Here is a 27618-nt window from a genome sequence, read left to right as displayed (position 1 = left end):
ACTTCTGTAACAAACAAAAGGGGATTCTATAGCAATAATTGTGTTGTCATTCAGTGAGGCAAGGCTTGTGTCAATTTTGCTGGCAGAAAACACTTGAAGCACATTCAGTACTCAGTGTAAGACACAGTACACCATGTCTGCTTTGGACACCCTCGGAGCTCTGAGATGTCTTCCTTTGTTAAATGGGGGGGGCAGAGTTGAAGCGAAGTCAGCAATTTGCACAAGTCTTTTTTTTTTTTTTTTTTTTCCTGGTCTCAGTAAAAACTTCTGATGAATTCAACAGAAGATTAGGCCTTGACTATTTTATTTCATCCGTCCGAGGAAGGAATTGAACCACCTGTTGGAAATTACTTCAGTTAAGCTTATGTAAACTTCATTTAAGGATTTAAACTCTATAAACACGTTTACCTTTGAGGTTGACAGTCCTGCAGGCTTCTGTTTGGTGCATATGCACCATGCGCTTAGATTTAGGTTCAGAAAATAGGTTTATAAAAGTTGAGATTTCCTCTCCAAAGATGTTTTATCGGAGTTGTTTTTTTCATGTAGGTGGAATTTTAAATTTAGATTGATTGTTGTTTTTTTTTTTTTTTTTACCAAAAGTAGTATCATTAGTCCTTTCGCATGATTAAATTGAAATGAATGCAAATGATTAAAAATGTTTTTTTTTTTTAAAAAAAAAAGTCTTTACTTACGATAGACTCACAGTTGTTGAACACTTAATGAAAACCAAATAGAAAACATTTCTAGTGATTGAACATATATATGACAAGGTTTACTGTGTAAAGCTCAAGCTTTCTTCACCCGATTTCTCTTCTCCCTCCAGTTCTTCTGTTTGCAGAATTCTCATTTTAATGCTGAAAATGATAAATATTTGGGGTTAAACAATACGTGCTTTAAAAGTATTCTCTTTAATACTTGAACTGTAGCTTACGCCTACACAAGAACTCTGCTTTAGGTAACACAGGGCAGTGTTCGTGTAACCTTCTACAGGCAGTTGGGACCATTCAGAAGTCCAGAGTTGGGTGTCTGAGTTCCTTTGTACTCAAAAGCAAAGAAATGGGGATTCGGATGACCAGAGAACACGGTGACATGATGTCAGGTGTGTTTCCCTCTCGGTTTCCAGCCATTTTAAGGTGAAGGACATCCTGGGCAGAGTGTGGTTTCTCAGTTAATTCTGTCTGTAGGTGTTTGCTCGTTGTCTCCTTGGACACTGGCATCCTTTGGTAAGAAATTCTGCAGCTCAGCAGCCCGACGTGTAAAGAGCCTCTGTCGTGTTTTAAAGCTGCCTGATAACCAGCTTCTCTTGACTCCTCCTCGTGTAGTCCAACACAGCTTGAAGAGCTCAACCAGCATGTTGGGATGGCGTAGAGGTATTTGGAGTATCTGAAAGGAGTCAACTGTTGGATGCTGATAACTGTGCTGTTATAAATAACTGGAAGTAACTGTAAATAACAGCAGCGTGCTCAGGTAGTAAAATGGGATTCATATGAGATTACATTAAAAGGCCAGCAGATCTAAATTTAGGTTGTCTTTTGTGTTTAATGGGATGAAAGTAGTGTTGGGCACTGACTTCCCCAAGCATGTTGCTTCACCACATGAAGTGTTTGGCAATACTGGCAAGGTATCCTGTTACTTCTGCTCCTGTGATGACCTCTTATTTGCACTGTGACAGCTGTGTGTGGCTGCCAGCGGGATCAGGGAACTGATCTGCTGCTTCAAAAATCTGGTAGGTTTTGTAAAGCCAGGGCAGTTAAATCACTCTGGTTCATGGTGTGGCCTTGCACATACCTGCCTGGACTGGGGACGGGGTGTCAGAAGGAAACTAGTTTCAGGAAGAAGGTATCTTAAACTGGTATTGTTTCCAAACACTTCGTGATTTCACACGCACAAAAAGGTCTCCTCCTTAATAGGTATACATTTTCAATAATATTTGGCCAGTTGCTAATGTTTTAGCCTTCTATGTGGAAGACTTCTCCAAATAAGGAGACTGACTCGAAGTGAAACCACACAGATTGTCAAGTGCATAGAGTAACCAAGGGAACTTCTTTTCAGTCTATTTTAAAGTAAAAATCTAAGGACATTTTAAAAAGCAAGTCTCTTCCTGTTCCCCCATTTTTAAACTAAAATATCATTTAATCAGAGGTACCTACCTGGATTAAAGGGATCTGTCAGAAGTTTTGTGTTCTATCCATAAAGTTTTGGGTGGGTGTTTTGCTGAAGGATTCCTGCATACTTAAGCACAATAATCTACTTTATAGTGGCTAAATAGTGGGCAAGCAGCACTGGAAAACCAAGGAAACTTACAGAAGCTCTGAGATCATGTACTTGGTTATCGCCTTGGTTGACACAGCCTGAGGAAACTTAGCAGTGGTGAACAATAAAATATTGCATGCTGTCTTGTATACATATGGAGGAGTAAATTACTGCTTTATTTATTATCTGAGACTTCTGAAAATGGCATGCAAAAGATAGATAATAAGCTTAATACAGTAAAACCTGTGAGGTGATCGAAACATCTTTATGTAAAATGTTTATTAATGACATACTGAAGTGAGCAATGCATTCACACCCAGAAAATGAAGGCAGCTGGCTAGTTGCCTTAAGGTAGTAACACACTGAGGCAAGCTAGTTCTATCAGGAAACCCGTGTGGGTTAAACCTCATCTCAATGACTAAAGAGTTTGCTGTGCTAGCAAAGTTTTGCATGCAAATGCAGTCACAGTGAAGTGGAGAGATTTCCTTGGCTGGGGATGTTATTTGTTAAGAGATGGTGGGCGCTAGCTCTACAGCAGAGAAGCGTTGGCTGGTTGAACAACATTTTACACTAGAGGGCTCTGTAGCTGGTTCAGTGGTGTAGGTCAGCTGTGCCTGGTCTTTCTGTCTGGCTGGGCCATTTAGCATTTTTCTGCAGTTTCTTGCTTGCCCTCCGACTGGACTAGCTGCACATGAGATGTTTAATCTGTGCCTGAGCAATAATTCCAGTGTTACCACCACTGGCAGGATGTACCACCACTGGCAGGATGGGTGTTATTTTTTTTGCATATGCAGATTGATTGCATTTCAGGTGCAGCAGGCCTTCCTGTCTGGGCTGCAGTGCTGAGGCCTGACTGATTCACACAGCACACTCAAAACAGCATCTCAGATCCACGTCACGACTGGGCAGGGGATCTGCATGGATTTTTTGTATGGCTATGACAATCCTGTGCCTGGACAAACTGCTGTACTATTGAAATATCTCTTGCCAAAGTCTGATACATGTATACTTTCCACCTTACCTTAGGTGTTTTTTAATGTCTTGTGATCGAGTGCGTGACTTCCACACAATAGTTGAGGGATTTTGATATGCCCAGGGAAGACTGGGCTTGCTTGAACAGGTCGCTGGTACAAGAAGTCACCTGGCCAAAAGCCTGCTTCCAAGTTGTGTTTGGAAAAAAGGGCTGCGAGGAGGGGGATGCGTTTGGAAAAAATCACTCTTAGTGGCTTGCAAGCGGCTCTTGGGTTTAAGTTGAACAGCCTGAGAGTAGACAGGAGCAGGGATTGGGCATTTTTGTTGTATCAGATCCAAAATCTAGTGAGATTTATTTAAAAAAAAAAAAAAAAAAAAAGTAGGAGCTACATTAACTCAGTTGCAGGCAATAATGTTAATGCTGTCCTCAACAGCATTCAACAAGTGGAAATGAATTACAAGTCATACATTACACGGAGTGATTGATGTTTATTCTGAAAGACTTTCGAATTCGAGTATGTTTTCAATAACTTGAAGACTAGGTGGCAGTAAGCATTGGAATAAACTTGGTTATATCATTGTTCCGTCTATAAAAGTGAGTAAACCCTGTGCATTTGAGAAATCATGCGGTTCTTTTAAAGCCAGGTAGGCTTTTCTCAGATCTATTACTTACAACAGTGAAACATCATTTCTTACCTTTCTTCTAGATAATAGTAGAACATTTTAGAGTAATATATCCAGAATTTCTGATAGCATGCTTAGTTGCAGTGCACGTGCCTACAATGGGAGCTTAATTTTGGAAGAAAATATTCTAGCATAAAAACAGGGCTAGCTAGAATATTGTAAACTGCTTGCTCTCATTAGCCTTTTGTTTTTGAGTAGTTGGTGTGTGGACTTTTTGACTTACCTTCTGCAGTTACTGAAAATACATTTTCATTACTTTAATTTCTTTTTCAGGTCATGGAAAAACTCCAAAAGATGCTGCTTCTGTTCGAGCTACACATCCTATACCTGCGGCCTGTGGCATATACTATTTCGAAGTCAAAATTGTCAGTAAGGGAAGAGATGGGTAAGCTTTGAATGCATTATTAATTATTACTTGAAATACTGTCTCACATCATCTTTCTTTCAGTCAGCAGATGTCTTTGGTATCAGTGCTTTTTTCATATCTTAACACTTTTTATGTAGCTTAATTCATTATTCATGAGAAGTTGCACTCTGATACTTGGCTAAGTGAGTTGACTGTAGTATTAATTATCCACAAATCAGTGTACACGATAAATATCATAACAACATCTTATTTTCTCTTGACAGAGGAGTTGGGGATTGAATGACATAATTTGAGCCTGCCCTTACCTTTAAGGGTGTTTTTTGATTATGTGGGTTTACAGACCTGTAGGTAATTTTTGGGAAGTGTTTAGGGTGTGTAGCAGACAAGCTTATCTCTGCAGTGCAGTCTTTTCACAGATGCCGTATACGTTTAAAAAAGGAAAATTAACCTTAAAGCTACTTGTTAGTGGACAGCAGTAAAAATGAAGGGGAATGTTCTGAATGGATACCACCAGTCATTTGAGGGATTTTGTCACAATGGAAAGAACAAGTTGGTGAGGGAGTACAACTGCTGCTTCCCAGAATCCACCCAAATTACATATTTGTTGAAGCATAGGTGATGGCCAAGTTTAACTCTGAGGCAGACATAATCTTACCCAGGAAAGTCTTTAACTGCAAATAGGGTCTTCGCTAGAGCACTTCAGTTCCTATCACTTCTTCTGGCAGAAAGTGTGTTTTAGTCCCGAGGCACTGATTATGTTGCCTGTGTAGGCCTATATGAGCAATACTTCTTTCTAATAATACGCTGTAGTATTTACTGTGGTGCTGCTTCAAGGTTCCAGTTAGGTTTGAATGACGTTGTCTTAAGTACTGTACATACATGTTGAGGAAACTTAGGTCCTGTTGTGAAAATAAATGTTGGCAGAAAATATTTCATAGCTTTTTGAATGAAGTTTAGTACCCTTATCTTTTCCTTGTCTATCTTGCTGCTGTTTTACTTTCATTTTTCCACTGTTCTATAGGTCTTCTGTAAGTCAAAAACAGTAATCAAACTGTTGTTTATGGTATTGTGCAGGGATATTTTGAAAGATTAGCCTCTCGGTATTACCGCTGCCTTTTATAGGTGGTTGTGATGGTTTGCTGCCAGTTTTGTCCCAACAGTTTTCTCTGGGAGATTTCTTCATAGCAAAGATCTTAAACCTGCAGTTGCTTTTATCATGCTTTGAAGACCTAAGTATTTTTAAATTGAGACAACAGTAATTAGTGTTTCAGGTAATGCTTTGCTGTCAGTTTTAGGAACAACATTTTTTTTTTTTCCATTCCTTAAGCACCTAAAATTCTGGCCTGTTGCTGACAGTGAAGTAGAGATTTGTATTGTGATTTCCTAGTGATGCATGTGTCTCTTCCCAAAATACATTTGTGCCTATTTAGTTTAGAAGCTTTTTTGAAATGATGTGTTTTGTTTTGTTTTGTTTTGTTTTTTTAATGCTGCTCGTGTGTATGGGGAAGAGGATGTAATTTTACTGAACTCTTTTGACTTCTTACCCTTAGACCTCTATTTGTTGCTTTTAATCACTTCTAATGCAGAAAGCCAATCAGGGTAATCCTGCAAAAATGGAAGCCACTTTCAAGTAAAGAATTTCAGGATTTTGTACTTGAAATGGTTAATTGTGAGGTGCATGTAGCTTGGACTTGAGAAGTTACCTGCTAAGAGTGTTTAAGAAATCAGAGGGAAAGTTCTTCATTCAATGGCAACACATTACTGCCTTGCTTCACTCTTGTGACCTTTTTTTTCAGTGTCACTTTTTGAAATGTCGTCTGTGTAATGGACCTGCTCATTTTTTTTTTAACTTTGTATAAGATATTATGGGCGCTAGGGAATACTATGCACCAGAGCCAAGGCCAAACCTAGCTTCACCCAGGTGGTGAAGAGCAGGAGCTGACATGTGAAGCCTCACTGGATGCATCCATCTCGATAGACCTCGCTTTCAGGATGAAGAGGTCTTTGACTAGATGCAATGTGGATTTAGTGATTCTCTGTTCTGCTGCGTTCAAACTCATAAATTCTTCTGAAGTGAGTAAACTGGGGAATATAATGCAGGGACCTACAAGAAGGTCTACAGAACTCACTTTGTCTGATAGGGTTTATTAGTTCTTTCTCACTCCCTGTTGTGTATCACCTGCCTGGGTCCGTGCACAGTCTTAAATTTTTTTCTTCTTGGCATCTGGTAATGGGAACAGAGTTCACAAAGACCATACCTGTAGGGGAATAGCTTGTAACTAATGTGGTCAATTACTTGAAATGCCCTTACTGTTGCAAAGCATCTATTCTCAAGACCTGAGCCCCACTGTGGAAGCACAACAGACTTCTTTTATGATATTGTTTAAAATAATAAATCCTAGACTACCAGAGGCAACTCAAATGTCTGTCTGCAAGCTTCAGTACAGCTTGCAACCTTCATAAATGCCAATGGATAATATGATACTGTTTATTTGGGGTTCCCTTTGGTAGCGGCATTTACTTCTTATATTTGTTTTTATAAGCTTAGCTTAAAGTATTTAATGAGTGAATTATGTTATATGGGCAAGCCTAGCAGCATTTATGTTTGTGTACTCTGCATAGCATGACTTGCCTCAAATCATCAAAACCCTTTTACAAAAAGCCTAGTCTAGGAGATCTATTTTTTTTTTGTTACCATGGCTCTGATTTGGAATATGATTTTGAATATCTCCTAATTCCCCATCAGTCACAAAGCTGATTTCTCCTCCTCCAAAGGAGCACAGCTGCTTATATTATAGGGCCTAGACGTGACATAGCTTCAAGTGTGGCATGTTGTAACTGTCTAAGAACAGAATTGTTTTCATTACACTAATGACTTAAGTCCCTAAATTCTGTATGCATTTGGGGATGACAGTCTTAAGTAGGAATTTGAAAGTGTGTAATATATTAATTTTGCACGTGTTCATAATGAGATCATTATGAAGATCATAGACATTATGGACATACCGAAGAAACCATGAAGGCAGTCTCAGTAGGAAATAAGAAATAGATATGGAGGTGCGTGTTGCAGAGCAGATGAAGAGTGAAGTTGTTTTTTGATACTAAATGAGAAGCCATAGAGCTGTGTAACAACTGCTGGTAACAGATGAGAAAAAGGGAAGTGAGAATGATGCTTAATAAAAGGTTGAAATATCTTTCAAACAAAAACTGTCTTGGTATTTGCACAGTGTTTGGCATGAAGAGTCATAAGATCCTTTCTGTGCTGCTACAGTACAGATATGTGAAATAATTCTTACATTTTTTGTTAGTTCTTGTTAAAAGTGCTAACCAGCTGTCATGTTGTTCTGTAAATATTTTCTGTGCTGCGTTTCTTCAATATTCTTCTTTAATTTCTTGCCTCCTTTTGCAGTCTAAGGAGCTCTCTTTGTTTACATTCTCCTTTTATACTCTTTTGCTTTGTTTGGCCTCATGCGAAGCATTATGGACAGGGATGTGAGCAATTAGAGATGATAACAGCAATGAGTAATGGGCGTAGGTATGGGGAATAGTGCTAAGGTGCTGATTAGAAGGCATGGTAGGAAGAAGAGTATTAACTGCAATAAATTATGCCTGGATCACTATTGAAATCTCCAGTTAATAAAAGCATATTAAAACCAAAACAAATGTGTAAGTCAAATTAAAAACATACAGCTAGACATAGTTGTAGCTTTAAATTAGGCCTTCCTAATCTCATAACAGTGTTCATTTGAAATTGCTTTATCAGAGAACCAGAGGTTGTGTATGTAGGCTATTTCTGTAATTTCTTAATATAGTTCTCAAAAGAGTAAGACAGGCGTTATGTGGCTTTTTGTGCACAACTCTGGGTTTAGTTTCATCCAAGTTCCTAGGGTGGAGGCTTAATTATACCAAACTACATCAGTGGTCTAGGAATGGGTAAGAGCAAGGGTGTGCTAAGTCCTATGGACCTGTTCTTGTGACTTGGAAATCAGTTGCAATACTAAACTTACTGTCTCCTCGCTTCCCAAAAATGACAACCGTGGTGGCCATTCACTTAGCTAGGTAGCTATATGCAAATGGGACTCTTTGCGGTCTCACTCAGATCTTGATTTCAGTTTTCTCATGCTGCCTTTTACTGAGTTGAGATGTGCTAACCTTTCACATGTATAACTCCTCTGGCTTTGTGTAAAGGTCTAATGCCTTACAGCCCCACGTCTTATTTCAGATACCAGTAAACATTTCCTGCTTTTACAGAACTGAAAGATAGTTGCATGATGCTCTCATAGCTAATGTGAAGTACAGATGTTAGTGGCAGTTTCTCAGGGCATCCTTCTGGACCAGTGTAGAGTTGTCTCTTCTCTCTCAGTTAAGAGTCTGTGGGCTTTGCTTTGTGCTCCTCGGGCACACTGTGGGCATAAGCATACTCCAGTTCCACTTTACAAAGGGTTGCATCAAGGGTGTCCACTGGCCACCTGGCTTCCAGGAGCAAAATGCTGTCCTGATGTTTCACATTGTAAACAGCTTGTGTGATTTACTGCATCCATTTCTGCAGGAATTTCAGTCCCAGGCTTGTTGATTCTTGTAATGAATCGCTCCTTTTCCAGTCAGGGCAGTGGTTTTCGAATGTTTCCAATTCTTATTCTAAGCTGTGGTTTGAATGCTTTGTGGTGATTGAGCCACGAGAAGCAGCAGTCTGGGCACTCACTGAGGTCTCTTCCCTTGTCCCAGTTTGTAACTGTTTGTGTTAACTGCTTGATAAACCTGATCAGGTAGCTCATTCTCCAAAGGTCGGCCTCAAGATTGAGTTGTTTTTCAGCATGATTAGTTGTCGGTATGTCTGTCTGTCTGGCTTAATGAGGAGGTATGGCAGCATGAGAGAGAGGGGCTTGGAGCAGAAATGAGCATCTGTCAGGTAGGGAGGGATTGCTACTTTTGGTCATGGTACTGGCCCAATTAGTGTTAGTTGCTAGCGGTGGGCAAATGATACAAACAAATGTCATTTATTTCTTGGCAGTCTTTCATGCTTTTAGAGCCACTGAGGAAGAAGTACACTTAAAATGAAAAATCCTCTAAGCAGACACTTTCTTTTTTTTAAGAATGAAAACAAGAATTGTGTTTAGTTGTCTGGAAGGGGGAAAAAAAAAAGCTAGGTTTAGAAAGGCTTTAGTCATTTAGCAGATAGCATAGGCTAGCTTACACTTCTGAGTGTGTGGTTGTTTAGTCTGTAGTGTGGCTGTACCAATGCAGGTCTTCATGAACATGCATTGTTGCAGATGTAAGTTCCTCTCAGTGTTCTGTACTAAAATAAAATGTTACTACAGCAACTCGTACAACTATATCAGTGTGTTTCTTGCTAGCCTTGTTGATAAGGCTATAGGAATCTATAGGATTATATTATATTATTAGGCTGTTTTTAAACACTGTCCATACAATCAGTCATGTTTTGGCTGTGTTTTGCAGTAAGCATTGTGTATGTGGTGAGGTGAATGAAGAACTGAGCGACTGTGGGTGAATGAAGTAATAAGAAATAACTATCCAAAGCAAACAAATAACCATCAGAATTAAGTTTCTGTTTCCATGACACCCATACCTATGGTTTAGCCTGAATTTGAATGTGTTTGAGTGATGTGCATTTGAAGCCCTAGTGCTTTGTTGTCTTGTAGAGCACATGTGTAAATCTTTAAACAGAAATCATGCTTTATTGCAAAAATGTTGCTGGCACAGCAGGTTGGCTTTTCTGTTTAGCATCCAGTATGCCCGTGTTCTTGTTCACAACAAACGCATAAACCAATAAACAAAACACAGAACGTCTTCAATTGCTGTTTTGTTTGAATTTGTTTTGTATGCTAGTAATGTAACATAAAAACTTTGTGTGGTCTTAAGATCTATTTTTGTAATTTTGTTATGTCCTCGGAAAGCAGTTATTTGTTACCACAACAGTCACATGTTACCAAAACATGCACACTCACTCTCTCTCTATTTATATGTTGCTATGTCTTTGGGCATTACTAGCAGAGTGCTTGTGTATAAAGCAGAATCTGATACAAAAAAAAGTCTGAAGTAGCTTTCCTTCATTAGTGCCTCCATCTGAAATCCTGCAGCTGCCAGAGGAGGTCTGATCATGAAACAGCAAGTGTATCTTCTCTGGAAATATGGAAAGTCGAGAGAATGCTTCATTTCTTGGTTGCTGCTCCTTGCAAAGTCTTAAGATATTCCTTTCTTAGAAGGTTCAATAACATAAAAAAGCACATAGATAATAATCTTACCGACTTGCGTTATCTTATTGTCTATGCAGCTATCCTTTTTCCACAGCATGGTCACCAGAAAGGCTTTTGTGCTCAGGCAGAAATGTCGCTAGACAAAAATTGTGCAACCTCAGGAATTGAGAGGGTTGTCTGAAGGTTAGATCAGTAAATCAGCATCTCTGGGAACATTATTGGAATTACAAGGGAAATGTTACAGGAATAACGATTTTGAACACTACCAGAGATGACTGCCAGACTTATTTTTTTCACCCCTCTCCATGTAGAACTGGATTCATCTGAAACCTGGGTTTATCATATTCAAAATACTGTTTCCTTGGAAACATTCCATAAAATTAAACTTGTTTGCAGTTTGAAATGAAAGCCTCAAACTGTCTATGGCATATTTTGAAACATTTAAGTAGAGAAAAATTTAACAGCTCATATCTTATTATGATTGTGCAGACAATAAGAATCTTGGATTAGCATATTCCTACAAAACTTTAATGCAGACTAGCTTTGTTAAAGATGAAATTTAGATACCTTATTGTACTGGATTTCTGACCTTATAGTGCACTATCTGTAAAGACAGTGTACAAAACTATAGGAGGAAGATCTTGCAACTAGTACTCTGTTGTGTAGGCCCTTAGAAGATGATGTAGTCTTAAAATTTTTACAGATGTTGCTGATTTTTCTACTTCTACCCTTTTCTAAGATATTAACTCAATAGTAAAACAAATGGCAGTTGTTGTGTAACTGACTTATTTCAGTGCATTTAAAATACTGGGATGTTTTCAGGTCACTTTCATACAGGTGTTATGGATACGGGGGTTTTACCGCTGTATGGTGTTAGGTTCCTTTCTTTATAGCATGTAGGAGATGAGATACAAGCTTGATTATTTTCATCATCACCAATGTAGCTTGGATTTCAAGGCATGACGTAGCAGTTCTGCCAGTTAACCTATCTTTAATAGAACACGCAGGCCCCGTGAAAGTCAGAAGGAATTTGACTCTGCAGATAGCTTGTTCATTACTGTAGTAGGGAGGCTGTTACATTTTTGTCATTACTTAAAGTTATGCTAAATCATTTTGCTTGCCTTAAAAATAAAGTGTAGAATATTTATTGCTTTTTTTTTTTTTTAAGCTAGAGAAGTGGTAATTTAACACTTAAACTTACCTATAGCCACTAGTGAGCTTTCCAAAGTACCTGTAATTTGGTTGAGTTCTTGAGATTCTGGATCCCTCTTTATGGAATGTGGGGGGGAATAGTATGTAATTAACTTGAATTCTGATTATTAGCAACTTTGAGATTGAAAGATATTTCATATGCCTGCCATACAGTGACTAAAAGATCTTCCTGAAGAGCTAAATGCAGAATAGTGCATCTTTTACGTGAGTTGTTGTTTTTTCTTTTTTTCATGTATTTTAGTAGTCTCCAGTTGTATACCATCTCTTCCTGCTGTTTTTTCCTTCTGTTTGTTTCTGCTGCTTTTTATTTCTCACAGCCTATTCAGGCATCCAAGCAGAAACTTTGGGTTCCAGCAAAAATGTGAATTTAGGTCTTTGAATGTGAAGATACTTAAGGAGGAGTTTATTGTGAGCTTAGTGCTTCTCATACTGCAGGGAAGCCCAAGCTTTTCAGTGTTAGTGGAAAAAAAATATCATAACGCTTGTATTTTTGGCATTTAATTTATTTTTACTTTGTGGTAAACAATTGAATCTTAATTTTAAACTCTTAGTTTTTGTAGTGTTCCTGAAAATTTGTGTATGTATGACTTAGAGCAGATAAATGTAAGTAGAGGATGTGCTGAGACATTAAAATAGCAATCAATATATCTAATGGACTGGAACAAGAATAAATAAAATTTGAAATGAAAAATCAAGAGTATGTGCTCTTGCTTTCCTATTCCTTGATACTAGTTTGGCTGTGCTTTAAATCAGGTTTCAGCCCTCGTCTCTCCTGGGCTGATGTCAGGCCGTCCATGACTAGTTTTATGTGTCACTCATGGTTTTATCAGCTGAGGTAAGACTTGAGCTCCTCAGTGAGATGATGGGCAGCCGCTGATGGGCCGAAAGGCACGGTGAGAGGGGCTGCTTGTGAAGGGTCCTAGGCAGCTTGGTCTGTTTGTCAACTTGGGTAATCCTCCTGACGCAGCTGCTGCTGGGCTGTGAGGGCAGAGACCTGAGGTGGAGGCACCATGCTCAGGTGTGCCAGGAGGAGGGCAGGGAGGCAGCACCAGAGCCACATTGTTGTTTGCCCTCTCTGCTCTTTCAGACCACGCTCTGGGTTGTGCCTGGCTTGGGAAGGAGCTCCATGTCGGGGCGAACACCCCTCTTCATGGTGCTTGCACCTCAGCTCCCCAGGGCCGCCATTACAGCATGCCGCGGCCTACACAGCCCTTCATGGGGCAGCACCACTGGAGGTGTGTGAGGCACTGACTGGGCACAGCCTGGGCCTGCACGGTGCTGCCGTGGCTGCCTCCGCTCTCCTGTATTTTTAGCATGGACTAAGGGAGGAAAATGTAGTCATGTAGCTCTGACAGGGGTTTTCTGATCCTGAAACCCTAGGGTAGGAACCTTAAGGAGGCATGTAGGACGGTTTGGGTAACGCTTCTCACTGAAGCAAAGTCTGCAGGCAGTGAGGGTGCACCTGAATACGAGCTAAACTTGTTCAAAAAGCAAACAGAAGTCTGTTTAAAATTACGAAGGTTAAGTATCCCAGGAAAAAAATAAACAGCAGTTACATGTAGCAGTTTGGTATAAATGTAACTTCTGTTCGTGAATTTTATAGCAGCTAAAACCTATGTGTCATGATACTGTCCCTCCACTCTCAATTTACAGTGAACTGTATCTAGTTGAACATGTGATTAAATATCCATCAACTACAACAAATGCTAAGTTAGCTTAATTGCTCATCATTTAATTTTGCTAACTTCCAAACCATGAATGGTAGCCATTCCCATCTGCTTTTGAAAGGTGTCTGCAGTAAGTCTGTCAATTAGTTCAAATGTTTTAATCTAATTTCACTCACGTTTCTATTAACATTTCATCAGAGGCATGGTATTGTATTCCATGTAGTCTTAAGTGAATCCTAGGAAAAATATATGTACAGTAAACATCTCTCTCCTTATGGTGTCATCAGTTGTTCTGGTTACTGCCAGTGGGCAAAAAGCCCTTACTTTACCTTACTGTGACAAAAAGTCCTTGCTTGCCTTAGTAGAATTTGGTGGATATCTTAAACAGTAGGTCCATCTTTCCAATTGCTACTGAGTTAGGAGGGGGCTCAGGTGATACAGTGTCTTCTGGGGACATTAGTTAGCAATAGGACTGGGAAGGTCAGGCTGATGGTTGGACTTGATGATCTTGATAGTCTTTTCTGACCTAGATGATTCTGTGATCATCTAAAGGAAAACATAGGAAGTACCAAAGTGTTACCTAGGTGATCGCTTTCTATCTAGCATTTTGGTTTTGTATAACTTTAATCTTGCTTTTGTAAGAATACTGAAATGAAACTTGTATTGTGTTGAAGGCTTTTTTTTTTTTTTTTTTTTTTTTTTAAGATGACTTGGTTTGAAAGGCCTTCTGTGATCAATAGCAATCTAAAGAAAAAAATGGCTTAAATTTACTTATAGGAGACTTTACAGTAATGGATTTTCAGTCTTTACATGAGAATCCTTCATGCATCAAACTCTCTACTACCTTAATAACAATTCTGCCTTTATGTTTTAAAACAAAATACATGGTTTTCCACTTGTTGCTTTCATTTATGATTGCTTTGACTCTGAACTAGTGGTGCCTCAGTGATGCAATTTAGTGTGCAGCAAAGACTAATCCTTTTGTCTGCTGCCCTTTGCTTCAGCTCTTCAGTATCTCTAAACGTGGTATCAGTAGTATATGTTTCTGAGGTTTTATTTCATGTTGTTGGTATGTTGGAGGCTGAGAAAGATGGATATCATAGTTAATATTATCCGAGGAGGGCTTTGTAAATATCAAACACAGAATCAGGTAAGGTTACCATTGAAAGTGATCGATATGAAAAGCAGAAATCCCTTTTACACAATTAATCATAGGACTTTTGTGTTTTCCTGCTCGGTTGTATTTCATGTGGAACATTTTACGTAGCAGATTAAATTGTGTTTACTAGTAGAATAGTTGCATGAAAATTGCAGTTGTACTAGATGAGAATACAAAGGTTATGCTGCTTGTTGTAAACTATTTCAAAGTGGCATGGTAGAATATTTTTTTTTTTATACAGCTTATTCAGCACTTTATGGCAAATCTGTGTTAATTTGAACTAGTGCCACAATGATTTGCATATTTTGATAATTTAGGAAATGTTAAGTTTGGGTTATGTTTAGATGTTTGTTTTAGTTGGTAGGATCTCTAGTTTGTTTTGGGGGTGCTAGTAAAAGCCTAGCTTTTCATTGTGTTGTTCTTTTGGTTTCCAGTCATCTTGGTCGTGAAGTGACTTTTGATTAACCAACAGAAGTAAAACTGATTTCACCAACTTGAAATAGTGTGATTGGAGGGGGGAAGGAGGGAATCACTCGTTTTGACTTTAAATTATTTGCTATTAAATTGTTAAAAATTGTACTGGACACTGACTTTATTAAAGCTGCTCTTTGTAAAGCTGTTTTTTGGACTTGAATGACCCAGCAATAACTTGTTTAGACTTGAGGTTAGTGGTCAGCAGAACAAAGATATTTTCCCTCTTCAATTTGCCAACAGATTTCTAACAGCTAAATAGCGTTACTGGTAAATTTCTTGAGATAGTGTTCTGCTCCATGACCCAGACTTTTAATGTTTTTGTTTGAACTTTCCATAAGTGTCATACAAAGATGGATTTTACTACTGAAATTATGCACAGTTTTCCATGTATTTTGTAAACTCATTCCAGGTTTTGTTACTCATTCCAGATTACCTGTAGAACTGACTAGGTACATTGAATGAAAATGTGATTAGGCCACTTTCTTCATTCATGCTCTAAACTTTATGGCTACCATCAGTATTCTCTATAGAAAACCTAGGATGTTTGAAAGAAAAAGTTTTCTGACCCTTCAGAGACAGAAATTCTGTCTATAGTAAACCAGTATATACCAGGAATGACTTTTCTGTTCAGTTCCTTTGCTGTTGTGCCAGTATTAAAGGACCTCTTAGTTGCTTAATTGGTGTATGGTTAATCAGCACAATGTTTCTTGACAGCATCCCATATATATGACTGCATTTGTGTAAGAAATGTAAATTTCTTCTGTTCTTTTGTTTTTACAGTTACATGGGAATTGGGCTTTCAGCACAGGGTGTGAACATGAATAGGTTACCAGGTACGTTTTAGTACTTATTACATTTGGTAAGTTACTGATACAGTTAATTTTGGTTTGAAATATGCTTGAGCTTGACAAAATGGTTCTGGTAAGCACCAGGGAGCATAGTGTTCATCTCTGTGTTGTATCTATGTATCTGTATTATGTAAAACTTGCAGGTAAAAAGCTTATCTTTTTATCATATTACTGTGTATTTGCTCCTGTACCACTGGCCTCAGCTATTAGCATTATTGATAATGTTTTGCAGGTACTGTTTAAAAAACAAATACATTTTAAAAATTTAATCATGTTTCAATAAAAATGAAGCTGTAGATTTTCTTGCTCTGTAAACTGAGTTTGTGATGATAAAGATGAATAGTTCAGGTAAAGACTTCCTTGCCAAACATGAAACGAGCTCTCCAGTCATTTTCCATACCATTACCTTTCCAACCTTACTATTAGGGACGTATAGCACAATTTTGACTCTTCCATTGCCTTACATTGTCAGGGACCCAGTCTTGTTTAAAAAAAAAAAAAAAAAAAGCCTTTTTTTTTTTTTAAATTGTTGCTATTCACCAAGTATAAAATCATGTTGAATTGACCTGTGTTTGTCTGCATTCTGTCTCTTTTGCATTATTTTCTCACCCAAACGCTGTGGTAGAAAGAAACCCTTATGATAACAGCAAGTCCTGGTTATGCTGTTAGCTCACCTAAGGGTAATGAATTATTAGTGGGTGGCATTAAGTCTGAGTATGAGTATTAAGTGTAGATAGATGTTTTAAAATGAACTCAGACTAAAATTGTTTCCTGTGAATTCTCTTCAGAATAGTGCAACAATATGAAGCTTCTTTGCCTACAAAATTAGCACCATATTTGCATACATAATGATTTGCCTGCTGGCTGTGACTTTCACCTGTATTGATGATTTTTCATTATCTTTTTTTTTTTTCGTAGGAGCAGCAAAGCTAGTGACTCTATAGTCTAGAGACTCTGCTATTGTGCAGAGATTGTTTGCTGCTGAATAGTCATTAAGAATAATCAGGAGTTGAAATGTGTTTCCCCAGAGATGCATATCTGGGTTTTAGCCAGGAAGAATTTGATTATGACATATGGTTACAATAGTTTTGTAAGATGAAAGGGAGAACAGGAGGATCTTCACTGCTTTACTGGGACATGTCAGATCTACAGACAGCTTTGAAATTTCAACATTGCAGCTGATGTTATTTTTGGTGTTGATGATTCTGCGTGTTTGCTTAAAGCAAAATCATGTTTTTTGAATTTGTGTTGCCTTTTAAGTACTACAAATGGCATTACCTGTTCAGCCATTTTGATAAAAGAAGCTGTCATTTTTTTTTTTTAAAACAGGATCAGCTTTGTTAGTTATGTAAGAAATCTTAGAAAATTGAACATAGTAAATAATCTTAATAACCTCATAGATCTTGCTAGCTCTGCTTAGCCTTTCCACTATTTTGTGATAAAGGAAATGACTAAATTCCAAATGCTTTGTTCTGTAGGTTGGGATAAACATTCATATGGTTACCATGGAGATGATGGACATTCATTCTGTTCCTCTGGAACCGGACAACCCTACGGTCCAACATTTACTACGGGTGATGTCATTGGTTGTTGTGTCAACCTTATCAATAATACCTGCTTCTACACCAAGAACGGACATAGCTTGGGTATGGAGGATCATTATCTTTAACTATAGCATTACGTCTGTAAATTTGATGCTTCCTGTGTGTTTTAAATCTGAAACTCTCCTTGTGTTAGGAGCAGTGTTTGAACATTTACTTCAATAATCTTGTAATCTATGTACTAACTAAAGAATTGGGAAGAATAACTTCTTACACGTCACTTGCACTAACATGCTTTGTGAATGTGGAAGGATTTGCCACAGTATCTCATTCCGCAGGATCTGCAGTTTTGAAATCTGCTCCTGAGGCCATAATTAATATTTGATATTTGTAATACAAGGTGATGGATGTTAGAGAATCAGAGAAATGGAGAACAGATATATTTAAAATTTCTGCTGTATGGGGAAAACCTAACCTTCACTAAAACCTTGTATCACGCTAGCATTATTTTTATAGGTATCTTGGAGAACAGTGTATTTTGGATCTCAGTTTGGAGTCCTACATTGTTGGGATAAAGCCACAAATTTGTGCTAAAATTAAGTCCACTAGGCACTTGTGGTAGAGTTTAGCATTATGCAACGCTGCAAGACAGTTTTTGAGTTTGACGATGGCAAGGGGGTTAGAGAGAAAACTTCTAATGATATGTATACAATAGTTCAGTAACTATGTAATTTAATGAGCAAAAATAAGTAGTGTTGCAAGAACAGAACGAAAAATCTATTTCCTGCATTAAGGAGAAAGTAAGGGCTTGGGACTTGATGAAGAGATACTGAAATTGTGCTGAGGGAAGTAGGAGGGTTCAAGGGCTAAGGCTCACAAAGAGGAAATAAGCTGTTTGTCATGGGTAGGAACGTGAAAAGATGAGGAGAAGCTAGCTTGAAATAAGAGATTATTGAGATTATGAAGCCTTAAAGGCACTGTTTTATTTTCTCACATTTCTAAGTGCATAGGAGGTTTGGAAAGTAGTAAGGGGAAGAACAGGGTTCAAATTCTTCTTGTCTCTCAGAACAAGGCTACAGGTTTACTCAGATCTGAGCAGACAGATCTAACCTGGGAGTTACACTACCCCCATACTCTGAGCTGGGCTTAAATGCCTCCAGAGGTCACTTCTAAGAAAATTTGTCTGTGATTCTATCGTGATTTAATATTTCTTCTGAGCAGAGTGAATTTATATACAATTGAATCATCCATTTTGTAGCAGTTTGGTTTTCACCCTGTTTCAGGTATATATCAAAACAGAAGATAAGGGCTCATTTAGTTGATTCTAATCTTGGTTAAAGCTAAGAAGGGTAATCTACCTTCATCCGTTTTTGGAGCTAGTAACAGTATGGCTACAGGTAAGTTAGATCAGGTGGTTGATCAAACACAGAGACACTTTTTCTGACTGTTCTTGTGGCCATGTGCATAGAAGAGCTAAGTGGGAAGGGGTAGAACCTTCTCTATCAGCGTAAGTCTTAAAGCAGACTGAATTAGGCCAACTGTTGAATAACACTCCAAAAGATTAAAATCTGTTTAAAGAAAAGAACAGAGTGGTATAGGTGAGGAGAGACCAGTATAGTATCACCTCTCAAACAGAAAATCTGATAAATGCTTCATGGATTCCAGAAGGAAACCTGACAGCTCTTCTGCTGTGGTGGGCTGCACTAGCCTGGTGAGCAGAGGAGCTCTGATTGTGTGTGAAGGGGGAAAAAAACAAACCAGAAATTTTGGCTGTCTTGCTGAGTTGTTGCTGCTTGTTGTCCAGGACTTCCATCGAATTGCAATGTGAAGGACACCTATTTTTTTTTCTCTGGGCCACAGGGGTAACTAGAGTGTTGGAAATCTCTGGCTCAGCCTGGGATTTGACAGTACAGAAAGGGCTAAGCAATTATTTGTGCGTGTGAAAAACCTGAATTGGATGAGGAATGCCCCAGCTACCCCAAAACTAACCAACTTAAAAAGAAAAAAAGACACAAAGTATTTGTCAAATGATCGTCTTTTATCTTAAAAACTGCCATGATCCTTTTGGAAAAGGATGAGTTGGATGTCAAAATGTGTCAAACAGAAAAAGCGGTTGTAACTTAAAAATACGTAAATAATAATAACAAAAATTAGGGTGTGAACAGGTAGTAAGTAAAAATGATAGCTTTGAGATGTGACAAGATTCACTAGATGCATCATCCTTTTGTATTAAAGATGCACGAGCTCCAGATGCTATTGAGATTTGAAGTCTTGGTGAAGAATGGAGATTGAAAACAGGGATGGAATTTAATACAAAAGGTTAAAAGCTTTTGTTTTAATCTTAAATTTGAAAAGGCAGTGGTGTTATAGGGAGTTATACAAGTTTGAGGGGATAAGTGGATTTGAATTATGTGCTTGGAAAAAAAAAAATTCAACAAGAAAGAAAATTATGGAATACTTTCACCGTTTGGCTATCAGAAGTAGACTTCCTCCTATTTATTTTTAAATGAAAGCTTTTTTCCCCTTAATCTGCTTGAAGTTCCTCAAGTGTATAGAGGTCAGATTTTTCTCTAATCCTGAGACAGCAAAATCACTGTCCTGGTCTTATGGGTGGATAGATGCTTTTAATTATATAACAGGATATCAAGCTCTTCTGTTCAAAAACCAAAACGCCCTGGGGTGGATTAGAGCGAAACATTTTCCAGCCTGGTTTGGAGTATTATAGTCATGTGCTACTCATGTAAAGATAATGCCTACTTAGAAAGAAAAGTAATAGCACGCAAGAAAAGACACTGCTAAGCCTTGATGTCTCAGTATTAAGACATGCAAGTGAGGAAAAAAAAATCCTCAGATGTTTTTCTTTCCTGTAAATTTTAATCCATAGCAAGAATTTTCATGCTCCTTTGTGTATCTGTATGATGCTTGCTAAATCTTAGGCCCTATTGTGAAAAATCAAGGGCGAACTAAGAGTTTTTGAATGAAAATTATTCTCTGCCAAGTGTTGCCCTTCATTATTCAAGCACATCAGTTGTACCTAAGCCTCATGGATGTCACCACACTTAACTGCTAATTCTGAGACAGTTTGGGTGAGTTTTCTAAACATACAATGATATACTTGAGAAAATGTGACTAGAACCCAGACATTAATCTTTATTTTCTCTTTGTTACAGGCATCGCTTTCACAGACTTACCGGTAAGATAAGTGCATTTTCAAACAGCTTTCCTATGTATTATAAACAGATGTTTAAACGTGACTCACATTTACCTTGTGCTTCTTGGAAATCCAATGATAACCCTCTTATCCAGTTTAATACCAGATACTGCTCATCATATCAGTGATTTATTAATTGAAGCAAAAAGCTTTTTCGTTTTTACACCAAACTTCACAGGGGTTTTCCTATTCAGGTTTTCAATGTTTGAACAGTTCTAGTGGAACTTTACCAGGAAATTGTAGATACAGTTAGTTACTACATCCTTAGTTTGACAGATGCAGGCCCTACATACAAAAATCAACCTTCATTAAACCACCAGCATTGGTTATACGTGTGAAGCTCTGTCAGATGCCCAGAGGCTGGCTACTTAGGTAGCCAGTGGTCAGTGTAATTCTTTCAAAAATCTTTTTATATGCTGTTCACTCCATAAAATCAAACATATCAAAGCATTTTTTTTCTTCAAGAAAGCTGCAGATACTTGAAGACTTCTCTCTTTTTGGTCATTTGAATTGTACCTTCCTTAAAGTCACTGTGTTCCCTGTGCTACAGGTGCAGGTGTGGTACTGCACTTACTTTGCTTTTTCTCATCCACTTCGTTTCTGGTCTAATCTGGTTAGGGCACAGCGTGTGGACACAATTCCATCTGGCCAGATACTGTTAACTATGACCACGGGGAGTGGGGACAGATATTAAAAACAAAGCCAGTAACCCAGGGCGCAGTGTTGGGTGCTACAAGTAAGCTGCTGCCACTTTCCTGTATCTGTGTGATGCCAGCAGGGGTCCTTGCTAGCCTGTGGTACCAACACAAGAGATCTCTGACATCTCAATCTGAAGCAAAAAGCTGGACCCCTCCTCATTAGAAGTGATTGTTTTCATCTCATTAAAAGATTTGAGACTCTGCTTTGTTGCTTAGTCTAGACTAGATAACACTATAAGCAAGATTTACTTAAGGGTGGAAAAAAAAAAAAAAAAGACCAGGGTGGAGAGGAGGCAAGATAGGCTTTGGCATAGTTTTAACAGCTAATTTCACGGGGTTTCAGCGTTCCAGTGACCTGCATGTTGATGTGTCAACATCATGATAAGTCTTCCTCACAGCTGTCACTTACTTAGTATGCAGTTCTGTAGATCAGCATACTGTCATACCATACCACCATTGACTACAGTGTAAATATGATGTAGGTATATTAAAAAATAAATTAAAAAAAAAAAAAGAAAAAAGATTGCATTGCCATTTCTGAGACGCTAGTTGCATTTAAGAAAGTTACTTTAATCTCAACAGGCAGGTTTTACTTTTCTTATATTTGGCATATTTCAAATTTGCATTGAGACCTAATCTCTAAGCAGAAAATAAAACTGAGACAACAATAAATGCTTTAAAGTCTTTTTGTAGATACAAGTCCAGGAATTCACGAGAACTTCAATGCACTGTTACAGTTCTTTTTAGGCGCTACACTTGGACTTTGAGGCTAATGAGTTCTCTATCCTGTCAGTTCTTACCACTAAAATTCAGCGATGTTTTAAGTATTTCACCCCAAAAGGAAAATGGCCCACTTTGTAAGTTTAATTTTTGTTCTCTTTTTAAAAGAAACTTTAATCCTGGTCTTAAAAAAAAAAAAAAATCATTTAAAAATTGGTATTGAATATTTTGTAAAACTTAAACCAAAAGTTGTAAACGTTAGCACAGCTTAAAAAGTGCATAGAGAATCACTAAGGCTTTCTTATTTCAAAATAAAAAATGGTGACCGCTGGGATAAAATTAATCAGTCATTGTATTGCTGGATTGGTAGAAGTTGCTTTAACTACTGGACAGATGATCCAGAGGTATTTGCTTTTTCACACTACTAGCACTGGGGATATTAGTACAGAGTTGAAAAAAAATATGGGGAATTCAGTGTAAGAGGAAAGAACTAATAAAAAATTTTCTTGCAGCCAAACTTGTACCCTACAGTAGGGCTTCAGACACCAGGAGAAGTTGTGGATGCTAATTTTGGACAACACCCATTTGTATTTGATATTGAAGACTATATGCGAGAATGGAGAACCAAAATTCAAGCACAGATTGACAGATTTCCAATAGGAGATCGGGAAGGAGAATGGCAAACAATGATTCAGAAGTAAGACTTCGAATATTGTTCTTTTTTTTTTTAAAACAAAACAAAACAAAAAAACAGTTTATCTAATTCATAGGTCTTTAAGATATACCTGTTTTCTTACACAAAAAAATCACAGATAATATTAAAAAGTAGTACAGAGTTCTGCTGACATAGCAGGCTTGATAAGTATGTATGAAATTGAGCAGGAAGAGATGATTCTCAGGGCAGATATCTGTGGTATTACTTAAGAATTTATAAAAAGTATAAATCTTCCATTCTGATTTCATCTATCCAATTTAAGCTGGTTTGTTTAGAAAAATTGCCACAGTCATAATGGCTGGTTCTGGAAATTTCCATTTGCATTCAGTTTTTGGCACGCCAGGTTAGGTTGTGGCTTGTTAACACATCACATGGAGAACTGATGGCCGTGGCTTCACATTGTTTATTTCTTAGTGAAAACAAAAATTCACTTCAGAATGTGCAGAAACTGTGCCTCAATGTATGCAATGAGCAATTAAGAAACTTCATTAGCAGGTAGGATTTTAATTGACTCAATTTTGGTTCATAAATAATCGTATTAAAAAATATCATAAAAAAATGTCGGTTTTGTATTGTTTGAAGATAGTGGCTCTTAACTGAAGTTTCAGAATTTCAAATGCAATTCTTCAATTCAGTCACTTTTTTTCAGGATGGATTCATGTTCAAGAGGTTCTCAGTTGCTTACCTGTATTTAATAAGTGTTCCTGCTTTTTGTTTATTTTTAGAATGGTGTCATCTTACTTAGTTCACCATGGATACTGTGCAACAGCAGAGGCATTCGCCAGGTCCACAGACCAGACTGTGCTAGAAGAATTAGCTTCCATTAAAAATAGACAAAGTAAGGCTGGAAAGCACGTTACATCTTTTTTTTCCCCCCTCTCCCTTAATCAGATATTGCATAAAACTTTCTCTTAAGCTTCCTTGTAGAATTTTGTTTCAGCACTATTTCGTAGTACAGTTCTTTGCTTTCATGTAAAGCTACACGTTTATGAACAGCTGGTTAAGATGAACTTCTGCACTAATACTTTTGGAATTTGTTTGATGTAGTAGGATGTGATAAATTACCTGTTGTCCTTTTCTTGAATGGAAAATTGTGATCTGTCTTAAGCAAATGTGTGTGATGTCTGTATAGAAGTGTTTGTGACTGACTGTTAGCTCTCACAAACAAGAATTAAAAAAAAAAGGTGACAAAAGTTTAGACTTTTATCTCAACTATGAAAAGGGATAGATGTTAGAGAATGCTTGATAAGTTAGAGCAAATTTTGATTTTTTTCCAGTTCATGGTTGTGAGGGGGAAGAGGACACGGAGAACTAACAGTATACTGTTCACTTCTAACTTGCTGTAGCTGGGCTGTTTGGCAGCCTGATTAAGACAGTGCCTTCCCCCATTCATTTAGATTCCTGCTGTATGAACGCAAGCATTTGTGTTCAACGGTTGTCTGCATGACACACCACATGGGGAAACTGCTCTGGTGGAAAAATAACCTGGTTGTTGGGCTGTTTTTTCATTTGGATCAATTTCTCTGTTGGTGGATAGAGCTGTGAGACTGTTTGAGGCTTGTGCTAGCTTACAGCAACAGAAGCATTAATTAAAGCTGCTGGGACTGTTGTGGAAAGGTTTAGTCAACTGTAACCTGACTTAAAGCATGCCTTGTAGGTAAGGGAGACGAAATTTTATGTTTCTTGCTCAAAATCGAACCTCTGGGAGCGGGAGGTAATTTGGATTTTCTTGGGTGACAATAGTTTGGTATGTGCTTATGATAAAGCTATGAAAATGAGAAATAAATCACATAAGTGTCTGCAGTCTTAATCTAGCTCTAAACGAGCAATCTGAGTACAAAATAGTTATATGCTGGAAATAAAAGTATTTACTGAGTACTTGTTTGAATACCTGTAGGAGGAGTGCAATTCTTCGATTTCCCTGTTGAGCATTTTAAGGAAGCATGATTTTTCTTTACACTATTTTTTTCTATTAGAAAAAAAAACCACTTAATGATTGCAGTGTCTTTTAATAATTTACATGTATTAATCCGTAAGCTGTCCTTTTAACTGTTGTTTTTGGTGAACAGAAATTCAGAAACTGGTTTTGGCAGGGTGAATGGAGAACCCATTGAAACAACATAACAGCTGTATCCAAGTTTACTAGAAGAAAATCCTAATCTCTTATTTGTTTTTTGGTGAACAGGAATTCAGAAATTGGTTTTAGCAGGAAGAATGGGAGAAGCCATTGAAACAACACAACAGTTGTATCCAAGTTTACTAGAAAGAAATCCTAATCTCTTATTTGCATTAAAGTGAGTCTTCAAATTATACAGATGTGTGTTTATAGATGACACAAGTACCTTCTGAGACTAGACAGTTATTTAAAGTTTTCACAAAAACAGTTAAGCAGCATTTTTTAGAAAATCTGTGTAGTTTTTTTCTTTATGCTGTACTTATTTGCTACATGTTTAACCAGGTTTTGTCATCAAGGTCCTGTTTTGCAGCATAATTCACATCTTGCTGTAGACTTGTCCTCTAGAACTAAGTTTTATATTTTTTGGAGTGAATTTGAATCAGTTTCTCCTACGTAAAAATTAATGTTAACTGATGAATATTCAAGAAAGCTAAAAGTCTCGTGGAATAAGTTGGTCTGTTCCTTCAGATGGCTGACTGACGTTAAAGACCAGTTTAAAATGAGTTGGTCCACTCCTTGTCACTTTATTTGAAACCTGTGGAAATTCGGTAATCCCAAAGACTTCTTGTAGCTTCCCAGGCATGCAATTTTCACCTTCCGGCACTTGCCACCTGCACCGATCCTACAGAATTTTCTATCATGTCATAATGTTTGAGTATGGGGAAAAAAAATCTGTTCCTTCTATAAAAACAAAATGCTATGATTTTTATGGTCAATTAATTTACTTGAAATGTATTTCAAGTCTGTCACACTCAAGTGCTGAACAGAATTCACCTGATAGTGCTGCAAACTTACCACAGAATTCATAAAATGGGAACGTTTTGGTGTAAGACCTCACTCTATAATATTAAGTGTATGTTTCTTTTTCTCAATCTGTCTTGCTAAATTCTGCCTGTTCTATTAAGACTATCCAAGCCTAAAACAGTAGCGGTAGTTGTGAGCTTCATCAGAGTTCATAGTAAAACCTCCTCATTTAAAATAAAATTGACAAAGAGCAACCACCTCTAAAGGGAAGGTTTGTATGTGATCTTGCTTTAAACTGTTCTCCAGTGCAAATGTTTCATGTTAAAAGTTACCATTTAATCCTTACTGTTCCAGGCAGTGAAAGTATGTGCTCATTTACTTTGAGAGGAATGATTGGCATGACAACAGAACTGTGTATCCTTCTCGAGAAATAAACTTGCCCCTGCCAATAAAACAGAACAGTTAAAACAAAAAAAAAAAAAATACAGTTTAGTTCTCTGAACTTTGAGGACTTATTGCCAGAGTTTATCCTCAAAGGATAATATTCCTGTTCTCCTCCCTCACAAATTCTGTAGTTTTGTATTTTGGATGAATACTCCAAGCTTATTGATGATTGGGTTAGTGACACCCAGCATTTCCTTGAGTCAGACTGTATATTTAACGCTAAAATCACTGGTCAACTGAAATGTGTTAATTGTTTTGTTGGCTTAACTTCTTTGTCTTTTGTTTAGGGTGCGCCAGTTTATAGAGATGGTGAATGGTACAGACAGTGAAGTGCGGTGTCTGGGAGGCCACAGTCCAAAATCTCAAGATAGTTACCCTGTTAGCCCACGATCATTTAGTAGTCCTAGCATGAGCCCTAGCCATGGAATGAACATTCACAATTTGGCAACAGGCAAAGGGAGCAGCACACACTTCTCTGGTAAGTTGATGTGGAGGACACTTCACACATTTCAAGCTTTTTCTATAATTTTGAGAAGATTTTTTCTATAAATCTGAGAATTCTCAGGAGAAGTTACAAGTATCAAACCTGCAGATAGACAGTTTGTTTTAGTTGGGTTGAGACTGAACACTTTGCACTGAATGATAGTTTTAATTTATTTTCAGCTGGGGAAATGGAAAGCACATATATAAAATGTGCAGTAGGAAATAAGAAAGGAAATAAGAAACAGTAGGAAATAAGAGAAACTGAGTGGTCAAGTGAGGTTAAAAAACAAAAACACAAAAGAGCTACTTTCTTCTGGCAGCCGAATTTCACTCTGAGTAGCTGAAAAGGTTCTGAGAGTCTGGACTGGTGGTAAAGCTTCACTGGGAAGCCCTGCATGTTCAGAGCTGCCCAGTGCCTGTGGAGAGATCCCAGTAACTTCCCAAACACGGAGAGGAGATTGGGCATGTTAAAATAGTACTTGAAGGTGGTGTCGTCTTTGAACTCAAGACTCTTTTGGCAGCAGGTGGAAGCCATCAACTTTCAGTCCTGTTTCGTTCTTAAATCCAAACCGGAGCAGACTGGGGGCTTTTCTTTCTTCCTCTTGGTAGGTTTGAGTAGGAAGCCAGTGTTGCACAGCCACCAGAATACCAGCTGCTGCTGAATGTGTGGTGTTATGCTCAGATTTTGAGTTACTTCTTGGAGTGCTTCTTGGGATGTGTTATAGAAGGTACCTCTGGCTTTCTTACTTTGAAAGCAGAGGCGATATTTAATAAGCAAGTTGATGAATGGTATTATTAGCATTGAGATTTGGAATTTCCCAAATGGCAGAAAGTGGCATGTGCTTGTTGTTGTTTTTATTTTGGTTAGTTTTGTTTTGGTTTTGTCTGTTTGTTTTTTTAAATAATAAACCCTTCCTGTGACCTGCTTCTATGTTAGAAGATACTAGGGAGCTCTTGCTTCTGGGCTTGATGGAGCTGCCAATTACATGTTTGCTTCAAATAGTAGTTTCTTGATTATATTTTAGAAGGGTCAGA

General features: G+C 37.8%; 1 protein-coding gene across 4 annotated transcripts in view; it reads left to right on the top strand.

Moving 5' to 3' along the window:
* Positions 1–27618, top strand: part of RANBP9 (RAN binding protein 9) — a 39381-nt gene that overhangs the window by 4697 nt on the left and 7066 nt on the right. For all 4 annotated transcript variants that reach the window (XM_084509300.1, XM_084509298.1, XM_084509301.1 and 1 more), the window contains exons 2-9: positions 4183–4294; positions 15784–15836; positions 17330–17497; positions 20563–20585; positions 22534–22718; positions 23462–23574; positions 24922–25030; positions 26388–26578. In XM_084509300.1, the coding sequence (XP_084365426.1) occupies positions 4183–4294; positions 15784–15836; positions 17330–17497; positions 20563–20585; positions 22534–22718; positions 23462–23574; positions 24922–25030; positions 26388–26578 (954 nt within the window). The remainder of the gene's footprint in view (positions 1–4182; positions 4295–15783; positions 15837–17329; positions 17498–20562; positions 20586–22533; positions 22719–23461; positions 23575–24921; positions 25031–26387; positions 26579–27618) is intronic.

Source organism: Aythya ferina (genome assembly GCF_964211825.1).
Source record: "Aythya ferina genome assembly, chromosome: 2".
Lineage (NCBI taxonomy): Eukaryota > Metazoa > Chordata > Aves > Anseriformes > Anatidae > Aythya > Aythya ferina.
This window is presented reverse-complemented; position numbering and strand designations above follow the sequence as displayed.